This window comes from Pteropus medius, unplaced genomic scaffold (assembly GCF_902729225.1).
Source record: "Pteropus medius unplaced genomic scaffold, Ma_sr-lr_union100, whole genome shotgun sequence".
NCBI lineage: Eukaryota > Metazoa > Chordata > Mammalia > Chiroptera > Pteropodidae > Pteropus > Pteropus medius.
Window position 1 is genome coordinate 4393643 of NW_024356248.1, and position 21496 is coordinate 4415138.

The 21496-nt window shown below is 35.9% G+C and overlaps 1 protein-coding gene and 2 pseudogenes across 1 annotated transcript; all 3 read right to left on the reverse strand.

Annotated features, from left to right (window-relative positions):
• Positions 1 to 9708: 9708 nt before the first annotated feature.
• LOC120600822 (putative olfactory receptor 5AK3) lies at positions 9709 to 10638 on the reverse strand. Its single transcript, XM_039860356.1, has one exon. It carries the CDS (start codon positions 10636 to 10638, stop codon positions 9709 to 9711), a length of 930 nt encoding a protein of 309 aa, XP_039716290.1.
• Positions 10639 to 16319: 5681 nt separating this feature from the next.
• Positions 16320 to 16438, reverse strand: LOC120600924 (uncharacterized; annotated as a pseudogene).
• Positions 16439 to 20689: 4251 nt separating this feature from the next.
• Positions 20690 to 20808, reverse strand: LOC120600908 (uncharacterized; annotated as a pseudogene).
• Between the last annotated feature and the right edge of the window lie 688 nt (positions 20809 to 21496).

Here is a 21496-nt window from a genome sequence, read left to right on the forward strand (position 1 = left end):
CAGGTCCAAATTGCCACCCAGAGACTCATCTACTAAGAAAAGAAGAGGGAATAAAGGACTGATCTGAGTGTCTTGAACAGTTAGGCAGCCTTCACCATAGATGATGTTATGGGTTGCATTGTGACTCCCTCAAAATTCAAGTGATGAGGTCTTAATCCCCAGTACCTTAGGAGGTGACCTTATTTGGAGATAAAATCTTTATAATGTGATTTAAATCAAATTGATGTCACTAAGATGGGCCATAATCCAATATAATTGATGTCCTTATAAAAGGAAGTTTGGAGATGGACACTTACATAGAGAGAATACCATGTGAACATGAAGATGGCCATCTGTAAGACAAGAAGTTCTGGAACAGCTCCTTATCTCATAACCCTCAGAAGAAACCAATCCTGCCAACACCTCAGTTTCAGATCTAGCCTCCAGAACTGTGAGACGATACATTTCTGTTGTTTAAACCACCGGATTTATGGCAGTTTGTCATAGCAGCCCTAGCAAATGAATACAGAGAGTAACATTTTGGCTCTTTGAAGGCCATGAGTAGTATCCTGCTAGGGGAGGTGTGGTTAGGGAGAGGTGATGGGTAGGAATGACCAACCATTGTTGGGACTGAAATAGACAACATCTGTGTGAAATTCACTTCCACTCTTTGGGTAAGTATGAGCTGGGATTCCAGAAAGTGAACTGACTCACATTAAAGTTAGTAAATAATGACAATAATAAGTGTTTTCAAGGACTAAGAACCAAAAATAGGTAGATTGTGTGAAATGGTCAGCCTGAATCATTGGATACTTTTTAAAGAAACAAAGACATTTAACATCCACAATAACTAGAATAGATTAAATAACATGCTTCCTACTAGAAATTCCTAAGGCTCTTGTTTTTATGATTGAATGTAATATTGATTATTTACATACAAATGTGGTATTCTGTTGAGAGCTGAAGATATTCTTTAAATAATGTTTTCTAGTAAGTACTTCAATAGTCTCTCTAGTTACTTTCATAAAAGCATTCAGACAATTCTTTTTAAAAAACAGATCTTTTTAAAAATTGTACTATAGGGAAGCTGTTAAAAATGTATTTATTATATTAGATATATAGATAGATTGAAAGATTCACCATCAATTTTGTAACTTAATTGCTCTGATAAATGTACATGTGTATTTTAAGATAATCCCAACATCAGAGATATTAAAACATGAAAGAAATGTCCATTTTAGAATTGACACAGTACAATAAACAGTCCATGGATTAAATAGTGTCCTGTCATCCAATATATTTGGGAAATCCTCAAACTCTTTCTTAGAGATTCATAGTGCACGCTGTTAGGTGATATACCTGTGGAAAGGCTATTGGTAAAGAAATCTGATGTTGATTAATTTAGGATTTTTTTGGCTTTGGAATCCTTTTCATGTTGAAAAGTCTGTGAGAATAAGTTCTCTGAACTCTATTTTGGAAATGCTAAGCTAAGGCAAATTTTGTTGACACTTCTCTGCATTGACACAACTGTCAGATGTTGCAATGTCGAAGTGAGAGAAACTTTTCCTATTTTGCCAGCCCACGACTGGCCAAAATACCACTAGACTTGATGTTAGAGGGTAGACCAGCTGGAAGCCTTCAGCATGGCAGCTTGCTGCTGGCCATGGCTTCCAGCATTTCAACTAGCCTGCAGTCTCCTCTGTCTCTAGTCCCTACAGCTTCAGACCTTGGCAGAGGGCATCTGGGTACTGTTGGGTGATGGGATAATATGAGTGCTTTATACATACAGAATTTGGGGAGAGTTTCCTGTTACTGACTACCGCTGGAGGTTCTGCTCAGTGATGAACCTTCATGGGAACTTGCTTAATATTTTCTTTTCTCTCTTTTTTTGCTCCCCAGTCTACCTCAAATGCCTTTATAGACTCTTGCCTACTTTACCAGTGCATAAGGAGTTCTCTTTTCTATCCTAACTTTTCTTGCAAGTTGATGTCGATTCTCTCAGATTAATATTGCACTTAGTTGGTTTTCAAATACTCTTGGAATGATGTTGCTGTAGCATATTGATTGCTGATTATTCATATTTTTCATAAAGAGCAATCATTAGCAAGAGAAGCTTGTTCATCAGGCAGAAAGGCTCTATTGCCTCTCCAGATAAATTCATTCCTGTGAAACTTTGATGACCTTTCATGTAATTTAGGGATTTAGGAAGCTCGACATGTTTTTGAGGCTATTGGAAAAATTGCTCTAGGCAAATAGCATCCTGTAAAAAAAACTTTGTTCGAATGCTTCTTTGTGCCTAATATTAGGAAATGAGATCCAGTTCATAAACACTTCTTTGCTTTTACGATTAGTGTATTTATCATTTCCTTGCTTCTTGAGCTGTAGATCAAAGGTTCAACATGGGAATCACAATTCTGTAAAACATGGAGGTCACTTTCGGATTCTCCTGGGCTTGTTAGAATCAGGCTGAAAGTACACATAGAGAGGGCCCAACAGCAGAAATGGTGACCGTTGTTATGTGGGAAACATGGCAGAGAAGCATTTTCTCCAACTTGAGGACATTCTCAGGATAGCAGCCAGAATATAAGCGTAAAAGAATATGACGACCAAACCTGATAACCTATGCAATATGTAAACTTATGAAGGCAATAATTGTCATGCCGATAGAAATATGGGAGCATGAAATTTCAAACACTGGGGATTCATCACAGAAAAAGTGATTGATGGCATTGAACTACTTGAAGAAGGATAATAAAAATGTAGGGCACATATTTAAAGTAGCTTTGTTAAAAATCCCATGAACCCTGAGCCAGCTATTCACAGGATACGGACTCTTGCGGATATGACTAAAGAATGTATCTAAGAATGACTCATTTTTCTCTATGTAAATTATATCTCAATAAGAAGTATGGAGGAAAAAGTAGAAAATTAGAAAAAAATATTTCAGTGGTTCTACCACTTAGTTATGTGGTTTGAACAGTTAAGTGACTTGTTTAACTGCTCCGAGTTAAATAATGTGAAAAGAGAAATTATAGCTTTTTCATGATCTGAAAATGGGGATTATTTTGTCAAAGTTCAATGAGATAATGTGTTTTCTATATACTGGACATAGAAAAGCCTGTATTAATGTTTACTAATAATAATTCTGATTCTCTCTCTAGGCTTACAATAAGCTTTCTTACACGAAAGAAGAGTATCCTTGAAATTTGTCCATGGGATATGGTGCTGTTATGCTTCAAGGATTCTTCCATCAAAAGATTTTGCAGGGGGCTTATTCCCAATGTTTAATTTTCTCCAGCTTCCCCTTTACAATTCTTAGGGCAAAGGCCCTGTTTTTCTAACAATTTCTCTGCTTCCTTGTATGCTCACTTTCTACCAGAAGATGTGAAAATTCATTAGGATCAAGGAGATACATCTCTTACCTTTTATGCTTTTATAAATCACTGAATTTGGTGCTAGTATGGACTTAAGCCACCTCAATTTCTGATAACCTATGATGAAGTTTTGTAGAATAATAGAAAGCTTACATTTACTTATCAAATGGGTCTTTCAAATTAAAATCACTTTTACAGATTGACATCTGAAAAAAACAACAGCTTTGTGTTATAATGAGCTGAAATTTCTTGAATGAAATATTAAAAAATTGTATTTAGAGACCCCATAATATGCTTTAAATTTTCCTGGGAATGAGGTAGGAAATAGACAAATGAAGAAATGCAGTTCACAATGTGTTTTTAAAATTGTTTTGACCTCTAGTCGCCTACCAGAAAAAAGAAAATTAAAAAAATGCTGTCATTGTAGATTCCTACAGTTTTAGGTACAAATATTACTTATTTTTACTGAAGGAAAAAAAAAGTTTGCACAGAGAAAGAAAATTCACCTTGTGACAGGTAAAAAAAAAATCAAAAGGAGTAATGAGAAAATTCTAAGGGAAAACAGTTGCAATCACATTAGCAGCAGTTTTGATAGTTCTAGGAGCTAGTGAAGTCCAAAGCTGGGGTTATTCGGAAATCTTTATTATTTTTATGATGATTTAAATCCTCACGTGCTGTTATAGAAAATGCTAAGCTTCTGAATGTGATCACGCTTCATAGCCTCTTACCTGTCTAGCTCTGACCAGCAGCTTTTGGGTGATTGTGGGCAGCTTAAGAATTTTCTTGTAGATTAGAAAACAGTATGTTCATTTGGTAAATCACTAGAGGTCTTATCTTCATTAACATAAATTGTCTTAGAACTGATCCTTTATCATTAAGATAAAGTCAGAATATGATTTCGGTAATATAGGGCAGAATGCAAACTAAGTTATTATTGGCATCCCTGATTCTTTCAAATTCCTTAATATGTAGGTACCCACAGCCAAGGGACCTTACAAGACAACTTCGCTTCAAGTCAAACTTTATGCAAGACGCTTCCTTGAGGAGAGTTTGTAATATACGTGTATAAGATTTGGTCTCTTCCTTCAAGCAATGTTGAATCTCGTGGAGAGCAGTGCAAAATGATATGTAAGAAACACTGGATTTGCTTTAGGCATGATGGGATAATGACACATTGTAAATCATCTTAATTTATCTTTAACAATTCTAAAATTAAATCACCTGGACAACTTAAATAAAAGGCGAAAAGTGATTTAATATTATATGGGTACTTTCAGCACTTTGCAAAGTCAAAAGATTTCATCGTGTGTGTGTGTGTATGTGTGTGGAGGGGGAAGGATGGATAGAATATCATTTGATCTATTATGAAAGTATTATTTCTTAAAACACTGTAAGATGGTGGTCCACTGTTTTTTTAATTTCATTATTTCTGACAAGAATTTATCTTTACTTTTGTTCTGCTATTCATAGTGTACCTTTTTTTCCTTCGGATGCATTTAAGATTTTCCCTTTATTTCTGGTTTTGAGCAATTTGATGTGTCTTGGTGTAGTTTTTGCGTGTTTCTTTTACTTGGGCTTTCTTGGGATTCTTGAATCTGTGGCTTTATAGTTTCATCAAATTGACAAAACTTTCAGTGTTATTTTTCAAAGAAAATTTTATATAACCTTGTTTCTCGTGGTTTCCCTCTCCCCATAGGAACTTCAATTCACTTTTTGAAGCTGTTTCACAGCTCACTGTTACGGTTTTCACTTAGATTTTTGATTCGCCTTTTTTCTTGGGGTGGACAGTTTTTATTGTTATGGCTCCGAGATCACTAATCACTTCTTTTGGAATGTTTAATCTGTAGTTAATCCCATCCAGTGCAATTTTTCTTTTCTTTTCTTTTTTTTACCCTTATACACTGTAGTCTTCACTGTGTCTTTCATGTCTCTACTTATCTTTTTTGAACATATAAAGCATAATCATAATAATTGTTTTAATGTTCTTGATTGCTAATTCTGACATCTTTGGCCGTTCTTGGTCGTTTTGACCACTGATTTTTTTCTCTCTTGATCATGTCTCCCTGCTTTTTGCATGTGTGATAATTTTTGATTGGATGCAGACATTGTGAATGTTTCCAGGTTTGGTACCAGATACTTTTGTATTCTTATAAATATCCTTGAGCTTTGTTCTGGAGCACAGTTAAATATCTTGGAAACCGATCCTTTGGAGTCTTGCTTTGTAGATTTGTTAGTTGTGACTGGAGCAGAACTCAGTCTAGGGCTAATTATTTTCCACTATAAAGGTAAGTCTTTCCTGTGTACTCTTGTCCAATGCATCATGAATCTTGAGGTTTTCTAGTCTGGCTGGTGAGAACAGGCACTATAGATAACAATGCTCAATGCTCCTCGTGTGAGCATTGAGCATTGTTATCTATAATCCTTTCAGTATTTCCTTCCCTAGTTTCCTCATGTATGTGTGCAAATCGGTACTCAGCTAAATAATTGAGGGGGATCTTCTGCGAACCTTGGGGTTCTCTCTCTGTAGAACTCCCTTTCTTCAGGATTCTGTCCTGCAAACTCTAGTTGCTTTGATCTCTTCAAATTTTCCGCTTCATTTCCTTTATGAATTCCTCTAAACTCTTCCTGAGTAGTCTCCCTCTCTCTGCATTGTGGTCTGAAAACTTTCTTAAGACAGAAAGTTGGGGAAATTTTAGAGCTCATTTGTTTCTTGCCTCTCAGGAATCATTGTTCTTTATTGCCTGATATACAATGTCTTGCAAACTAGTATTTTAGATATTTTGTCCAATTCTTCTTGTTTAAGGCAGAAAGGTGAATGCAATCTTGGTTACTCCATCTTAACCAGAAGTGGAAGCTCTAGAAGAGATTTTTAATTGGATAAATAATGCAAGTGTTTTGAAGTTGTCTGAATTATGTTGTATCCAAGTCACTGTGAAGCTTTATTTTATACTATTGGCAATGAAAAATAGATAGGCTTTGAAGTTAGGAAGATCTAGATTTGAATCAAAACTACCATTTAATAGGTATGTGATCTTGGGCAAGAAATATAACTCCCCTCCTCAATTTAATCTTTGATAAAAGGAGATAGACTATTAAATGTCAAACTATAATTAAAAAATAAAAAGAAATTAAAAAATAAGATGAAATATTAACTGTAAACACAGAGATTCTATGTAATATTTTCTTGCAGCAAAATATTGGCTATGGACTGGGGAATATTAAAATAAATCAGAATTAATCTATAGTTTGTACTTCCACAAACACCTAAAAATAATGAGATAAAACTATATTATTCTTAGGGAAAATGTTAATAACATACTATTAAGTGGGTAAAACATTTTGCAGAAGAACATGAAGTGAGAATGGATTATTAATTAAAAAACTGTGTGTGTATGTGAAGAAATCGCCATTGAGAATGATATATGACAAATTTAAGTAAATTGAGGAGTAGGACCAAGGGACATAGAAACTCTCCATTTTTAACTTTAAAAACAGCTGCATTTAAAAAATAATGGACACATATTAATTTCTTTTGCAATAAAAAAGTGAATAACAAAGCAAGCAAGTTTCCTGAGAGATAATAGATGCACTTGGCACATTTCACATCGTCCATGCCCAATAGCCAAGAAACACCAAGAGTACATATGTAGTCAGACAAAATTAGGTTTCTTTCATGTGTTACATGAGCGAAAGCACCCCACAGGGACAGGGTATTGGATAAGAGGGACTGGGGAAGGCATCTTCTAGGATTTAGGCTTGTTCTGGGTGATTTTAAGAAGGATTTAGGAAGTGGAGGTGAGTTCTGTTTTAAGTGTTATCAGGAATGCAGTGATTGGATATTTTGGTAATTTATACTTAAGAAGGGAGAAAAATAAAGTAGGTAAAGAAGGAGTATTTACTAATTTTAGTTGGAAGATAGAAGTGTTTAGCTATTTTTCTGGTTGCCAGGAGTCCTTACTTCTGTCTTTTTTCAGACATAATCACAGAGTGGCCTTGTCTCTGTTTTGCTACATCTAATTTTGGAGAGGCCTTGTCTAATTATTGCTAATATTCTGTAAAGGTTATGTTCAATTGGGAACATTATGGCTAATACATCAGCTATCATCTCCACGGCCATTTTATAACTTCTTCATACCATCAATAATTTCCTCTTTCCATTTATATTTTTATTTTGCTGAAGATAAAATGACTCTACTGAACCTTGGAGTTAATTATGCTAGTATATTGATTCTGACCTTGCAGATTTTACTGTGGTCCTCATATGCCAGAAACATGCTCAGCCGAATAGAAAAAAAATGCAATTCGATTTATATATGGAGATTTGTCTTTAGATTTTTTTCCTGGGCTAGTGGAGGCTGATCGCCCACCCAATGATTTTTCTATAGAGAGATTTTGTAGCTGAAGCTATGGGATTAGTGCCTGTTCCTTTAAGAATCTGTGGCCCTCGTTACTGTTGTTAGCAGCAAAGAAAACAACCTTTATTAGCCAGTTTTCTGCCGAAATACAGAGGAGCTTCTCAGAGGGGAAAATTTTCATGTTGCAAATCTTGAGAGATTTCTTACTCACTGTGTGTGTGTGTGTGTGTGTGTGTGTGTGTGTGTGTGTGTGTGTGTGTGTTGAGGAGATTCTTGTAATGTCTATCACACCAATGTTGAAATAATCTATGTGAATACTCATTACTATTAACATTTATTGAGGGCTTATTAGTGCTAGGTACTATGATTTCTATTCATTATCTTATTTATTGCTAACAAATAAATTAAAAAACCTCATGACATGTGTATTATGACAAACAAGGTTTAAAAGCTTAGTTAACTTATGAAGAGACATTGCTGGTGAGTGGCAGAGTTGGGACATAAACCATATTCTAAAAGATTCTAAATCCTGTGCTCTTAAATACTGCTTTCTAGAGGCACATGCAATTAAAGCAACATTCTGCATATATAGATACTTATAAATATTAGACTCCTTCTAATATTACTGAATCAACATCTCCAGAGCTGGGCTATAGTTATTTGCACTTCATAAAAATTTTCCCTGGTTATTTGATGCTGCTGTCCACATTTTGTATTTAAAGACCAATAGTGTGAGCTATATACATAACTCCCAGCTGGGAAGCTGTCCACATTATAGTTTTTTGTCATCATTCATTTATTCAATATTTATAGAATACCTGCTGTGTCTAAAGCTTTACACCAGACAGGAAAAAAGCTCATAGGAAAAAAATGTATCCCAACTGCCTTATAGGTTATAGTGAGGGTCATTTATGTAAATAAATAATTTAGACAAGAGGTGATAAATAATAAATAATATTATTGATGCAAATGAAGCACTACGGGTCTTCAGTGGAAGAAGAACTTATTTCCAGGGGTAAAAAGTTGATAGGAAGCAAATATTGAGCTAGGAAAGCTTCAGGGAAACACTGACACTTGAAGTAGCAGTAAGATTTGGGCATATGAAGGATGTTGTTCACATGGTGTATGTACTCATTAACTGTGTATAGCTTTCTGGCTTTGGGGAAGTAATCAGCCATGTTATGAGAGGGATTATGGGGAGGGCCATGTGGCAAAAAACTCTGGGTAGCCTCTAATTGCTGGGATCGTCCTCTGGCTGACAGCCAGCAGGAGGGCAGGAACCCCAGCCCTACAATTGCAAAGAGACAAATTCTGCCAATAACATGAAAGATCTGGGAAGCAGGTCCATCCCCACCAGGCCTCCAAGGAGTTCTCATTCCTGGATGACAGCTTGATTGGAGCAGGGTACAGTAAACTGGTGTGCCGATTCCTGACCCATAAAACTACAAGATAATAATTAGATCTTTTCTTAAAACCGCTAAATTTGTGAAAATTTGTTATGCAGCAATAGATTTTAGAATAATGACAATATGGATTTATTTCCCTATTGAAGAATATTCTTTTTTTTTTTTTTTGGTTTTGTCTTCCTAAGTGAGGCTACAATGAACATCTTTAAATATATGTCTTCACATGGACTGGAATTTTTATTTTCATAGATCAATTTGCGAGGCTGAAATTCTGGATTGAAGATTATTGTTTTAAAAAGACATGGTGAGATTTCTTCTAAAGTGAAGTAACACTTCAATTTTCCATTAATAACATGTGAGAGCATCGCTCTCCTTACCTTGCAACAATTAATAAGCGTTATCATTTTTTCCCCAATTTTTGCCAGTCATATTGGTATAAAGTTGTTATCTCATTGTTACTTTAATGTGTAGCTTGGTGTTGATAAAAAATGAGCAACTCTCTTTGATTATGTTGTTTGACTTTTTGGTTTTGATTTCTTAAAAATTAGCAGTGTCATTGTGGTTGCTTACAAGCATAGAGAATTGAGGGTCAAACTAGAAACACTTCTTTCCAATCCCTTTTAGGGCTTTTATCACATCCTGGTTTCTCAGGCTATAGATGAAGGGGTTTAACATGGGGATCACGATGCCATAAAACATCGAAGCCATTTTTTCTTGCTCTTGAGTCTTGTTGGTCCTATGGTAAAGATACATGTAAGCGAGAGTCCCATAGAAAATTATGACCGCTGTCAGGTGGGAGGCACATGTGGAGAAGGCTTTTCTCCTCCCTGAAGCAGAAGATATCTTCAGGATGGCAGCCAGAATATATGTGTAGGAAAAGATGACAACCAACACAGTGAATGTCAAGTTAAACCCCACAAAGACTATTAAGGTCATGATGTTTAAATCAATGTTGGAACATGAGAGGGCAAGAATTGGGGGTACGTCACAGAAAAAGTGGTTGATTTTATTGGAGTTGCAGAAGTTCAGTGAGAAAGTCAGACTTGTATGTGTAGAACCATTTAGAAAACCCATGATGTATGAACCAACTAAGAGTTGAATGCAAACTCTCTGGGACATCAGTGTTGGATAGCGGAGTGGTTTACAGATAGCCACATATCGGTCCACTGCCATCATAGCAAGGATATAGCAGTCAGTTGTTGCAAAAGTAGCATAAACTAGTAATTGCACCATACATCCTATGAATGAGATGGATTTTTCTGTCCCTACAAAGTCTTGCAGCATCTTGGGTGTGATAGCAGAGGTAAAGCAGAAATCAACAAATGCCAAGTGTTGGAGGAGAAAATACATAGGGGTGTGAAGGCTGGAATCAATCTTGATAAGCAGGATCATCCCAATATTACCCACTAGCGTGACGATATAGATAACTAGAAATACTACGAAGAGGGTGTGCCAATACTTGTTTTGACCACCAAATCCCAGGAGAATGAATTCAGTCACTTGAGTGCCATTGTTTTGTTTCATGGCTAGCAAAGACTAAACATCAGCTGAAAAGGTACAAAGAAAGAAGATCAGAGAAAGCTAAGATTGTTGCGATCTTTTAATTAATTCTAGAAGTGGAAGTGGTATAATATTTGATTTTATGGGGTCGGAGAATATTTTCTATGACATGATTGACTTATATTTTAATGGCTGAATCTCGACACCTAACTTAGATAATTTCATCTACAGTTGGGAGACATTGCCATGGACCAGTAGCTTTATTCTCAAGGAGCAAGTCGACTGGCATTTAATAAATATACCTATTAGGGAATAAAAACATACTTTTATTTGATTATGCTTTCTTTTATGCTCTCAATATTTTAATTAGAAACCCCAATGTGGTTAAATACTAATCATTACATCTAAAATCTTGACATACTTATAGAGCTCTGTATGATCTTATTCCAACTTATCTCTGTATTCTCATTTGATCCATTACCCCTTCTTAGTAACTCTTCTCTACAATCAAGCATTCATGGACATGTGGAGTTCTTTATGGAAGTGTTTATCCAAGTATTTGTAGTTAAGGATCACTTTCTTTTTAAAATTTCTTATCTATTGTGGGCTAGTATTTTGTAAAAAGCAATAAAAATGTCTCAGCATTGTCAAAATTCTGTAATAGTTTTAAATGCTCAACTCAACTGCATTTTCTATAGTTATCTTATCATAGAGTAGAAACAGGGCCCAGGGACTGGCCCATGGACCACACACTGAGTAGCATGCTCTATGTACTTTCCTAGTGAGGGATAGCAGGTTACACTTGTCTCCACTGCAAATAACTCAGTTTGAAAATTTTTTTAGGGTACTTTGCTAAAGTACAGATTTTTGAGTCTGAGGGTATGCACACATTTCACTTGATCAAATTTTTCCAGATCACTTTCCAGTGTAAACATTTACTAATTGTACATGTGGGAGTGGGGGTGGGAAAATCCCATATCCTTAATTCCTTATGAACATTGGTATTTTCTTATATATACATTTTTTTTGGAAAGTAAAACAGTTGTAAAGTGATATCTTATTTTTACATGTTTTCCCCACTTAATTACTAGTGAACTTCATCATTGTCCAATATTTTTCTTAGACTCTTGGGATTCTGTTTTTCTATAATTTACTTGTTCATATGCTTTTGTCAGTGTTTCTATTAAGTCGCTTTTCAGATGTTCTTTGTCCTAGATTTGAATCTCTATCCCAGATTTGAATCTCTTGTTAGCTGTTGACTTTAGAAAGATTTTGTCACATTCTATCACCTGTTAACTTTGTTTATGATATGCTTCTAGAACTGAAATCCTTAAATCTGAAAATGTTTTTGCCTTATTATTTATTCTTTTAAAAAAATATTTTGAATAAAGTTCATTTCTTTCCCTCGTTTGCTACCCCAGGAGAACAAAAAGCAATAATAAAACATTTTTTCCTTTTTATACTGGACTGCTGGCTCATGGTATTTGCCGCCCTATGATACTTTATATCATACATTTAACTTAAAAACTGCTACTTGTATTTCTAAATATTTATTTTTTTAAATAAAACAGATTAATAGCATAGTCAGTGTGTGTGTCTCTGGGTGTGTGCAAAATACTTAAATGTTTTTAAACCACTAAGTGATTTGACTTGTTATTTTAAAATTTACTCACACAAATACTTTGCCCAATTATGTCATAAGAAAGTTATACCAAACCAAACATTTATGGAACAACTAATTCTAATATTATACGATCTTTTTTAATGACTGGCAAAACAGATCATTCCCTAACTCATTTTCATGAGGCTAATGTAATCTTGCCAACCAAGTAAGTAAAATTGGAGAAAAGAAAATTGGAACCAATCTCACTTGTGACTATAGAGGCAAACAGCTAAAAAAACACACATTCACAATCAAATCCATCTATGTATGAAACAAATGGTGGCTGGGATCTCAAAGGAGTTTCTAGAGAATAGCTATTCTCTTTCTTTCCCAGGATCTGAACTCGCTGAGGAATAAAAGTTGGTGTCTCCTTTATGGAGACCATGATATCACCATTAGACGCTTGGGGGAAAAACTTTATTAGTTAAGTTACTCGCTGTCTATAACTAGACAAGCTTATTCACCCAGTCTTGGTGGCAGTGACCGGGAGAGGCCTCTTGCACATTCTGGGGGAGCTGCCTCTGGGATGCAGGGGAACGTGGGCTTCAGCAGGCTGGCTGCTGCCGAGAGGGTAAGGACAGAGTAAAGCATGTGGTTGTTCCTAGATTTAGCAATCAGCTATGTTACTCCACTTCCCAGCAAGTGAGTGGATAAAGTGGGGAGAGGGAGACCACGATTACACAAACTGAGGTCCCTTTGCGAGGAAAGAACTTCAGGAGAAAGAGAAAAATGTGCTTTTCATTTGCAACCAAGACCAAGTTGTATAAACATTATATTTTCCCCCAATATTGATTTATAATTCAATGTCATTCCAATCAAATGTTTGAGAGAATTTTATGTGCACCTTCACAAACTTATAAGATGTATATGGAAGAAAAAAGAGCTAAAAATAGCTAATGGATTTTAAAGGAAAACAAAGCAATAACCTGATTTACCAGATACACACAGAGATAATACTAAAGACAGTATTATGAGTGGTACTAGTGTGAGAGCAGACAAATAGATCAATGGAACTGAGAAAAAAAATTATAAACAGGCCACAAGTCTATGGAGGCTTAATGCATGAAAACAGAAAATATACATCAATGAATAAAGTCCATTAAATTGTGGTGTTATGAATGTTTAAACATATGAAAAAATAATATCGTATTCCTACTTTATAGTTTATAAAAATCAATTCCAAAGGGATTAAATATTTAAATGGTAAAAGTTGAGATGAAAACAGGAGATTATTTATCACATAGATATGCAGAAAAATTTAAATAGGACATGAATGTACCAAACGCAAAACACTGAAAATTAAACTATATCTAAATTAAAAATACCAATGTTATAAAAAAGAAAAGACTGGATATTGACTGGAAATTTACTCAGGTAAATTTGTTTGCAACATATAAATGTCAAAGAGTTAGTATTCAGTATATATAAATAATTTCTGTAAATTACCCCAAGGGAAATTCACAAAAGATATGATCAAGATTATTATAGAAGAGAAAACCTAAATAATCAATACAGATATGGAAATATACACAACTCACTAGTAATCAGGCAATTGCATATTAATACTGTATTGAAATACAATTTCATACAGTCTAAAATGCAATTTTGGTGAGACTATAGCATCATACATTTCTGGTGGGAAGGGAAATTAATACAGACATGTTGGAGGCAAATTAGTAAAATTAAATACATTTCTCTCTATCATCCAGAATTTCCATTATAGGTATATATTCTAGAAAAATTTTGACCACATAAACAAAGACACACACACGTTTAAGTATATGTATGAATATGTATACGTATAAATATACACACACAAGGATGTTCACAGAAGCATTGTGCGTCATAGAAAAGAATATAAACAAATCACTGAAAATTCAGTCAACTGGTGCTACAACATCTATGGATAAATCTCTCAAACAGGATGCTGAGTAATAAAAAGCAAGTTGCAAAAGTTAAATGGTGGCTACACAAATGGTTGTTCCATGATCTTAAATGTATTTTTATACACCTTAAATATCGTGCAAGAACAAATTCCTTATAAAGAAAAAACCACATCTCCAACACGTCAGTAGAGGGCTCTTTTACTGTGATATCAGTAATGCCATGCAGAGCTGTAGCTCCACAGATGAGATGCTCAGCTTTAGATAAGCATGTGCCTTTAGTGGTGGGGGATACAGCAGATTAAACCTTTGGTTGACGTGGACAATCTGCTTCTCTCAAATATCTTGAGAAATAAACAGAAATATCTTGAGATAATTCTGTAGTGATGGAACAAGAAACCATTCTCTTCGATTTCAACATTTAGCGAGGGCTAAGGGCCAACACGTTTGTTGTAAGTTGCCTCTTCAGATAAACTTGCAAATTAAAATAGATTGAATTCAGCCCTTGTAAGGAGACTTCTATCCAGTGGGTAAAAGCACTTGCCAGAGGAAGCTCCAACGGATCATGGGTCCACTTAAATTAGAATCTTGATAGCGTAATGACATTTTCCATATCAATTTATAATTTTGAATTAAAATGTCTGCCATTTTTCGAGCCTTGGAACACAACACACACATACACATACACACACACACGTCAAGTACCTGAGTACTTTGAACATGCTTAACCTATACTGAACCCTGGTGTTTCTGAAGCTTCATTTATATTAAGCACTGTGCAGTAGAAAGGAAATAGGCTGACCTGGGTTTAAATGCTGTTCCCATCAGTTCATAGGAACAAAGGCCTCAGTTTCATCCACTATAAAATGGGATCACAGAATTACGTAGAAGGTAATGATGGCCATTGTCACGCTGTTTGTAAAAGCAAAAGATTTTAAATAGAGTTAAATAAATCAGAGTAGATTCTCATTATGGATCAATACACAGTCCAAAAAGAATGAGACAAATGTGTCTTATGGAAAGATACTCATGTCATATTGTCAAATGAGCAAGATAAGTTGCAGATAGATACGTAAAGTATGGAAACTTTTAAAAAGAACTTTTTTTTATTCCCATATTTTCTTTATTTATGAAAAAGCTCAGGAAGGATTTGCTTCAAAGATTTAATGGTTATCCTTGGGCACGGGAGTGGAGAAAGAAAGTCTTTAAACTTATAAACTTTTTCACCTTTCTTTTTTTTTTTTTTAAATTTTATAAATAGCTTAATTGTTTTCAAAAGGAAGAGGAAGAGAAAGAAAGAAAATCTGCTTTGTGATGATATGACAAATGTGGTGATTTATGCAAACTTCCCAGTACAGGGCTTGGCATCGAAGGGGCACTCAAGTAACATGTATAATAACAATGTGTTTTATTTGCATAATAACCCATGCAAGTAATAAACTAAAGGCATGTGATACCCATTCATTCATATCTTTCTCAGGCAACACTTAGCCCAATTCAGTTACCTCACTATTTCCATGACAGCACCAGGGATGAAGTGATTATTCTGGTCTTGGGGTAAACTTGCTAGAACTTTGGCTCTGACCTTATCGCTCCCCCATTTCCAGCACACCCTGGGATGATACATGGCTGAGTTTGAAAAATGAGAATTACTCTGTTTTACTTACACCAGAGTTGCCTCCAGGTTCTCTTTCTGTACCTCGTGCAGGCTGATTCCTACCACAGTCTCTTTGTGTGGTTCCTTCTAATTGGGGAGTTTATAACTAGAGCCTAAGGGATTACTACTTGCTCCCTTGAGAATCTGATGTTCCAAGGGCCGAGTTGGAATTGGAATAAACAATTTTCGGTAGTTATTTTCTGCTGAAGAACTTAAGCTTTCTAGAGAGGATACATTTAATTTATGTTACTGTGATTAGGGACTCTGTGTGTGTGTGTGTGTGTGTGTGTGTGTGTGTGTGTGTGTGTGTGTGTGTGTGTGTGTGTGTTGCCTTCTTAAAAAACAATTAAAAAAAACATTTTTCTTTTCCTTGTTTTTTTCTTTTTTTTCTTTTCTTTTTTCTTTTTTTTTAGGCAAGGTACTCCTTGGTTGACCTCACAGATTGCAAGGACCTTGTCAATTTAAAATCCCTTGTTTTTTATTTATTTATTTTTATTTTTTATGCCTACAGCACCTGGTCTTCCTAGGTGGTCTCCCATCCAAGTACTAACCAGGCCTGAATCTGCTTAGCTTCTGAGCTCAGATAGGATCGGGCTTGTTCAGGGTGGCATGGCTGTAGACAAAATTTTCCTGGTTTTGAATCAGGCTGAGCATCTTTTTGTAGGTCTAATAATCTGTGTTCATGTCTAGAAAACTGACCTTGTTAACGTAATCAGCAAAAAATATGGCTCTCTGGAAAAAGAAATCCAAAGCTCATCTGAGTTTAAGGGCATATGGTCCCCAGTGTAATAAAAAAGAGGTACTCATATTTGAATATATTTTATATCATCCCTTTAACCACTATTTATTTAAAGAAAAAATTCTGTGAGACATTCTACGTAGTTCATCAAAGTCTCCTGTGAGGTTGAGTTCCAGTTCCCAGGGTATAAGTGAGCTAAGTTTTAATCCTTCCTTTGCTTTTGTCTCTACATTTCACTCTTCATGTGCCTGCTCTCTGCTGTTGGGGATAATCTCCTTTAAAACGTTTAGCAAACTGAACAGTTCCACAGGACTGATGTCACTTCTGACACCAGTCAAAAGTTCAAGGATCCCCAGAGCCACTCTCCTTTGTCTCCAGCTACGCCCTGGACATCTATTTCCACAATCATCCTCAGGTTTCATATCTCATTAGAATGACTCAATGTTGTAGACTGAATGTTTGTGTCCCCCCAAAATTCATTAGTTGAAATCCTAAGCCCCAATGTGATAGTATTAGGAGGAGGGGCCCTTAGGAGTAATTAGGTCATGAGGGTGCATCCCTCGTGAATGGGGTTAGTGCCCTCATAGAGGAGACCCCACAGGGCTCTCTAGCACTTTTTCTACCATGTGAGTACACAATGAGAGGTCAGCAGTCTGCATCTTTGAAGAGAACTCTCACCAGACTCAGCCATGTTGTCATCCTAATCTTAGACTCTTAATCTCCAGAACAATGAGCAATAAATTTCTGTTGTATAGAAACCACTCAATCTATGGTAATTTTTAACAGAGCAGGAACTAACGCATCAGGAAAGCACTATAGGTACTATTACAATTCTATCGCAGCAAAAATATACAAATTAGAACCAGCTGAAGAAAGAGATACATAGGGCAAATTTTGTGAGGGTTTCCAACTGGAAGCTTCCATCATCTTCAAGGATGCATTCTCCTCCCTGGGTCGATGTGCGATAACATGCATGGAGTATTGTCAACCTGAGAAGGTCACCTGAGCCTCCGGTATCCACAGTTTCTCTTGGAGCGTTATGACATATTGCTCATGTGGCTGATTTTTAGTTCCCAGGCCCTCCTGAAGGTTTAGGTCATACCGTTAGTCTCTAGTTCCTCTGGAGTTTAAAACTGATATGGCATTATCTCAAAGCCCCCTTCACAAATCACATTGTTAGACCATTCAGTTGCAGAAGCTTCCTGGCAAACAGAGACACTCTCACTAGGAAGGCCTTCCAGGGGCTTAAAGATCACCTCCCAATAGCTAAAGGCAAAGGTCTGGCCTTTGCCTTCAGCTATTGGGAAGTGATCTTTAGGTAAGGAATTCTTCACTACGCATACCCACATACATTTTATTTACCCAAATACACATCTCAGGAATGCAAATGAAGATACATGCCACCCTAGCTACAATGGAAGCTAAGTAAATACCTATTTATCTGGCTGCATCACCTTCCACATAACTTTGGGGTCTTTTTAGTGGATAGAAAAACAAGTATATTTTATGTAAGGGATGGTGAATAGATTCTTTGTCTTACAGCTTCTATAAATATTCCCTTCTCCATGTTAGTCTTGTCTGAATCTTTTATGCATGATGCCATATTTTTGTCCATCTTGGTCTAGACTCATATTTTCTATAAAGTTAGCCATTTTTGCTAATCCTTAACTTCAAAATTTGGTTGATTAATCTTCTGTCACAATGTCTTAGAGACAGCCGATGGGCCTGAAAAGCCCTTATAAAACATGAACTGCTGTACTGAACAGTCAGCTGTACTGGGCTATAGCTGGTAGTCTTATTTATTGTAGTGATCATAGTCAAGTTTTCTGTGTGCATTCTCTGTTCATTCATTCAGAAAGCATTTAATGGGCACGTAATATATTCCTGACAATTAATAGACTTGGGATACAATAATGAGCAAATACAAATTATCATTGTATTTACAAAGATTAAATTTGAACATTTCTCAGATATATATCTATGGCAGTTTGAATCATATCTTGATTAGGCTATTAGCTTAAAACAATTTACTCTGGGTAAGAACATAATGTGATCAATGATAAAAATGGCCACAAATTCCATTACAGTCACACCATTACAATGTGATGTTCCAGATCCTTCCATCAAGTGGTAGAGTCAATTATTCCATCTCTTTGAATCCGGGTTGGCCACCTGCCTTTTTATATGGAGGACCATGATCAGCAAATGTGATGGAGCACTCACCACCTTGGTACTTCAGGCACTCAGAAATTATGCCCAAGCAAGAAAGACTTATTCCTTATTGATTGTAGAGCTTCTTTTACTTCCTCATTTCCTAGGTAGTAGATAAAGAGATTTATCCCAAGGCTTATAATGCCACAAAATATAGATGCTGCTTTTTTCTGCTTTTAAGACTTGGTAGATCCAGGCTGTAAGTACATGTAAGAGAAGGCCCCAAAGGAAATGTGAGAGCTGTCAGGTGGAAGACATCTGTGAGAGTAGGCCTTTTTCTTATCTGATGGCAGAGGACAAGCTCAGGATGATGGGACATATGTGTGTACGAGAAAATGATAATAACGCAGTTGAAAATCAAGTTAACTAGGGCATAGATTAATGAATATTTTCACTAAACATATTTTTAATTTGAATTTTTATTGAGCTGATTATAGATTCATGAGAAGTTATAAGAAAAAATACACAGAGATCCCAGATTCCTCCTGTGATAGGCGGAGTAGTAGTTTCCCCAAAATGTCCATATCCTAGCCCCTGGAATCTGTGACTATGTTAGGTTACATAGCAAAGAGGAATTAAGGTTCCTAATCAGCTGACCTTGAGATGGAGAGACCACCTGTATTTTCCAAGAGTCCTGAACATAGGAAGAGGGAGGCAGAAAAGTGAGAGTCAGGGGAAGATTTGAAGATGCTGTGATACTGGCTTTGAAGATAGAGAAAACAGGCTATAATACAAGGAAGACAGGTGGCTTCCACACACTGAAGAAATCAAGGAAATGGATTCTCCACTAGAATCCTCAGATAATCAAGGAAATAGATTCTCTCCACACTCCAGAATCCTCCAAAGGGAACACAGCCCTGCTGACACCTTGACCTAGAGACCATGTTGGACCGCACTTCCAGAACTATAAGGTAACAAATTTGTGTTGTTTCAAGCCACTAAATTTGTGGTAATTTGTTACAGTAACCATAGAAAAGTAATACATCCCCAATGGTAATATTTTGCAAAACTACAATAATATCACAACCAGGATATTGACGTTGATGCAATCCATTGACTTTATTCAGATTTCCCCAGTTTTACTTATACTCATTTGTGTGTGTTTGTATTGTTATATAAAATTTTATCACCCATATGGGTTCACCAGCACAGTCAAGATACTGAACAGTTCCCAGACACCTTATATTGTCCCTTGTATTGTTCTTTTACAAACCCCCCTCACCCCCAAAGCATACTTTCCCTCCTCCTCCTCTCACCTCTATCTCATTCCATCCCTAACCCCAGGTAACCGTTAATCTGTCTTCCATTTCTAAAATATTGTCATTGCAAACATCACATAAATGGAACCATATAATATACAACTTTTGGGATTGATGTTTTTCACTCAACATAATTCCTTGGAAATTTATTCAAGTCGTTTGTTGTCTGTATCAATAGTTCACTCATTGTTACTCTCTGTGAAGTTTTGCAGCATCTTGGGAGTGATAGCAAAGGTATAACAGACATTGACAAAAGCCAAATATTGTAGAAAGAAGTATGTGTGTGTTTGAAGTCTGAGATCTGTCTTGATGAGTAGAATCATTCCAATATCACCCACCATAGATGTCACATAGGTGACTAAAATTACAATGAAGAGGACACACTGAAACTCATGTTGGGCACCAAATCCCAGGAGAAAGAATTCAGTTTCTTCCATGGTAATTTCTTGGGTCATGACTACCAAAAATTTAGAAAGGACCAAGAGCAGGACCATGAACGGAAACCTTTGTGACTTCTTGAAAGAAAAGAAACTCTTGCATTTTATGTCAACTTTTTAAATTGGATTTTCATGGCAAATACTCACAACTGGGTTTATTGCTTTCCAAATAGTTGATTGCTTTCCAAATAGTTATTAATTTGTTTGTTTGTTTGTTTGTTTATTATGCCTACAGCACCTGGTCTTCCTAGGTGGTCTCCTGTCCAAGTACTAACCAGGCCCGACCCTGCTTAGCTTCCGAGATCAGATGGGATCGGGCTTGTTCAAAGTAGCATTGCTGTAGACAGTTCATCTATTTTCTGGATAAGAAACCAACCACATCAAAAATGATATGTATGCCATGGATTCATTTTCAAAATGAAGAAGATGTCATAAAAAAAGATTGATCCTGACCTCTAATATGTGTGATTCTAAGAAACAGATTAAAACACATGTTCACTATATTAAACAGGTATCCATATTTGCTCAAAGCAATGTTCAAATATAATTTTGAACCCTTTTAACAACTTATAGTTTTTCTCAGTCATTTATCAGTTTAATCCTGATTTAAACTCCTGAAAATTTGTCTATGTAGAGATAAAGCAAAATGTTTAATCTATGTTAAGTGTACACCAGTGTTTCTTGTACCATTTTAATTTTTATAAAAGTTTTATATTTAAAAATAAGAAGTTAATGAAAAACATGGATATGAAACCATTTTCATGCAAAGACAAAGGGAGAGAATTTACCATCAAGAGTTGTGCTCTAAAGATGCTTCTAAAGTCTGATGTTCAGAAACAAAGAATGTGATCTCTGAAGAAAGTCTCAGAAACTAGAAGAAACGGTGAGCTTAGAAACTGGTAAACATGTGGGGAAACTGGAATCAATAGAGACAGTATACAATATTAACAATATTGTCCATAGAGAAGCAACAAACTGAAAATATCAGCTAATGTTAATATTGTTATGGCGCGAACGATTCTGAGACCCACGG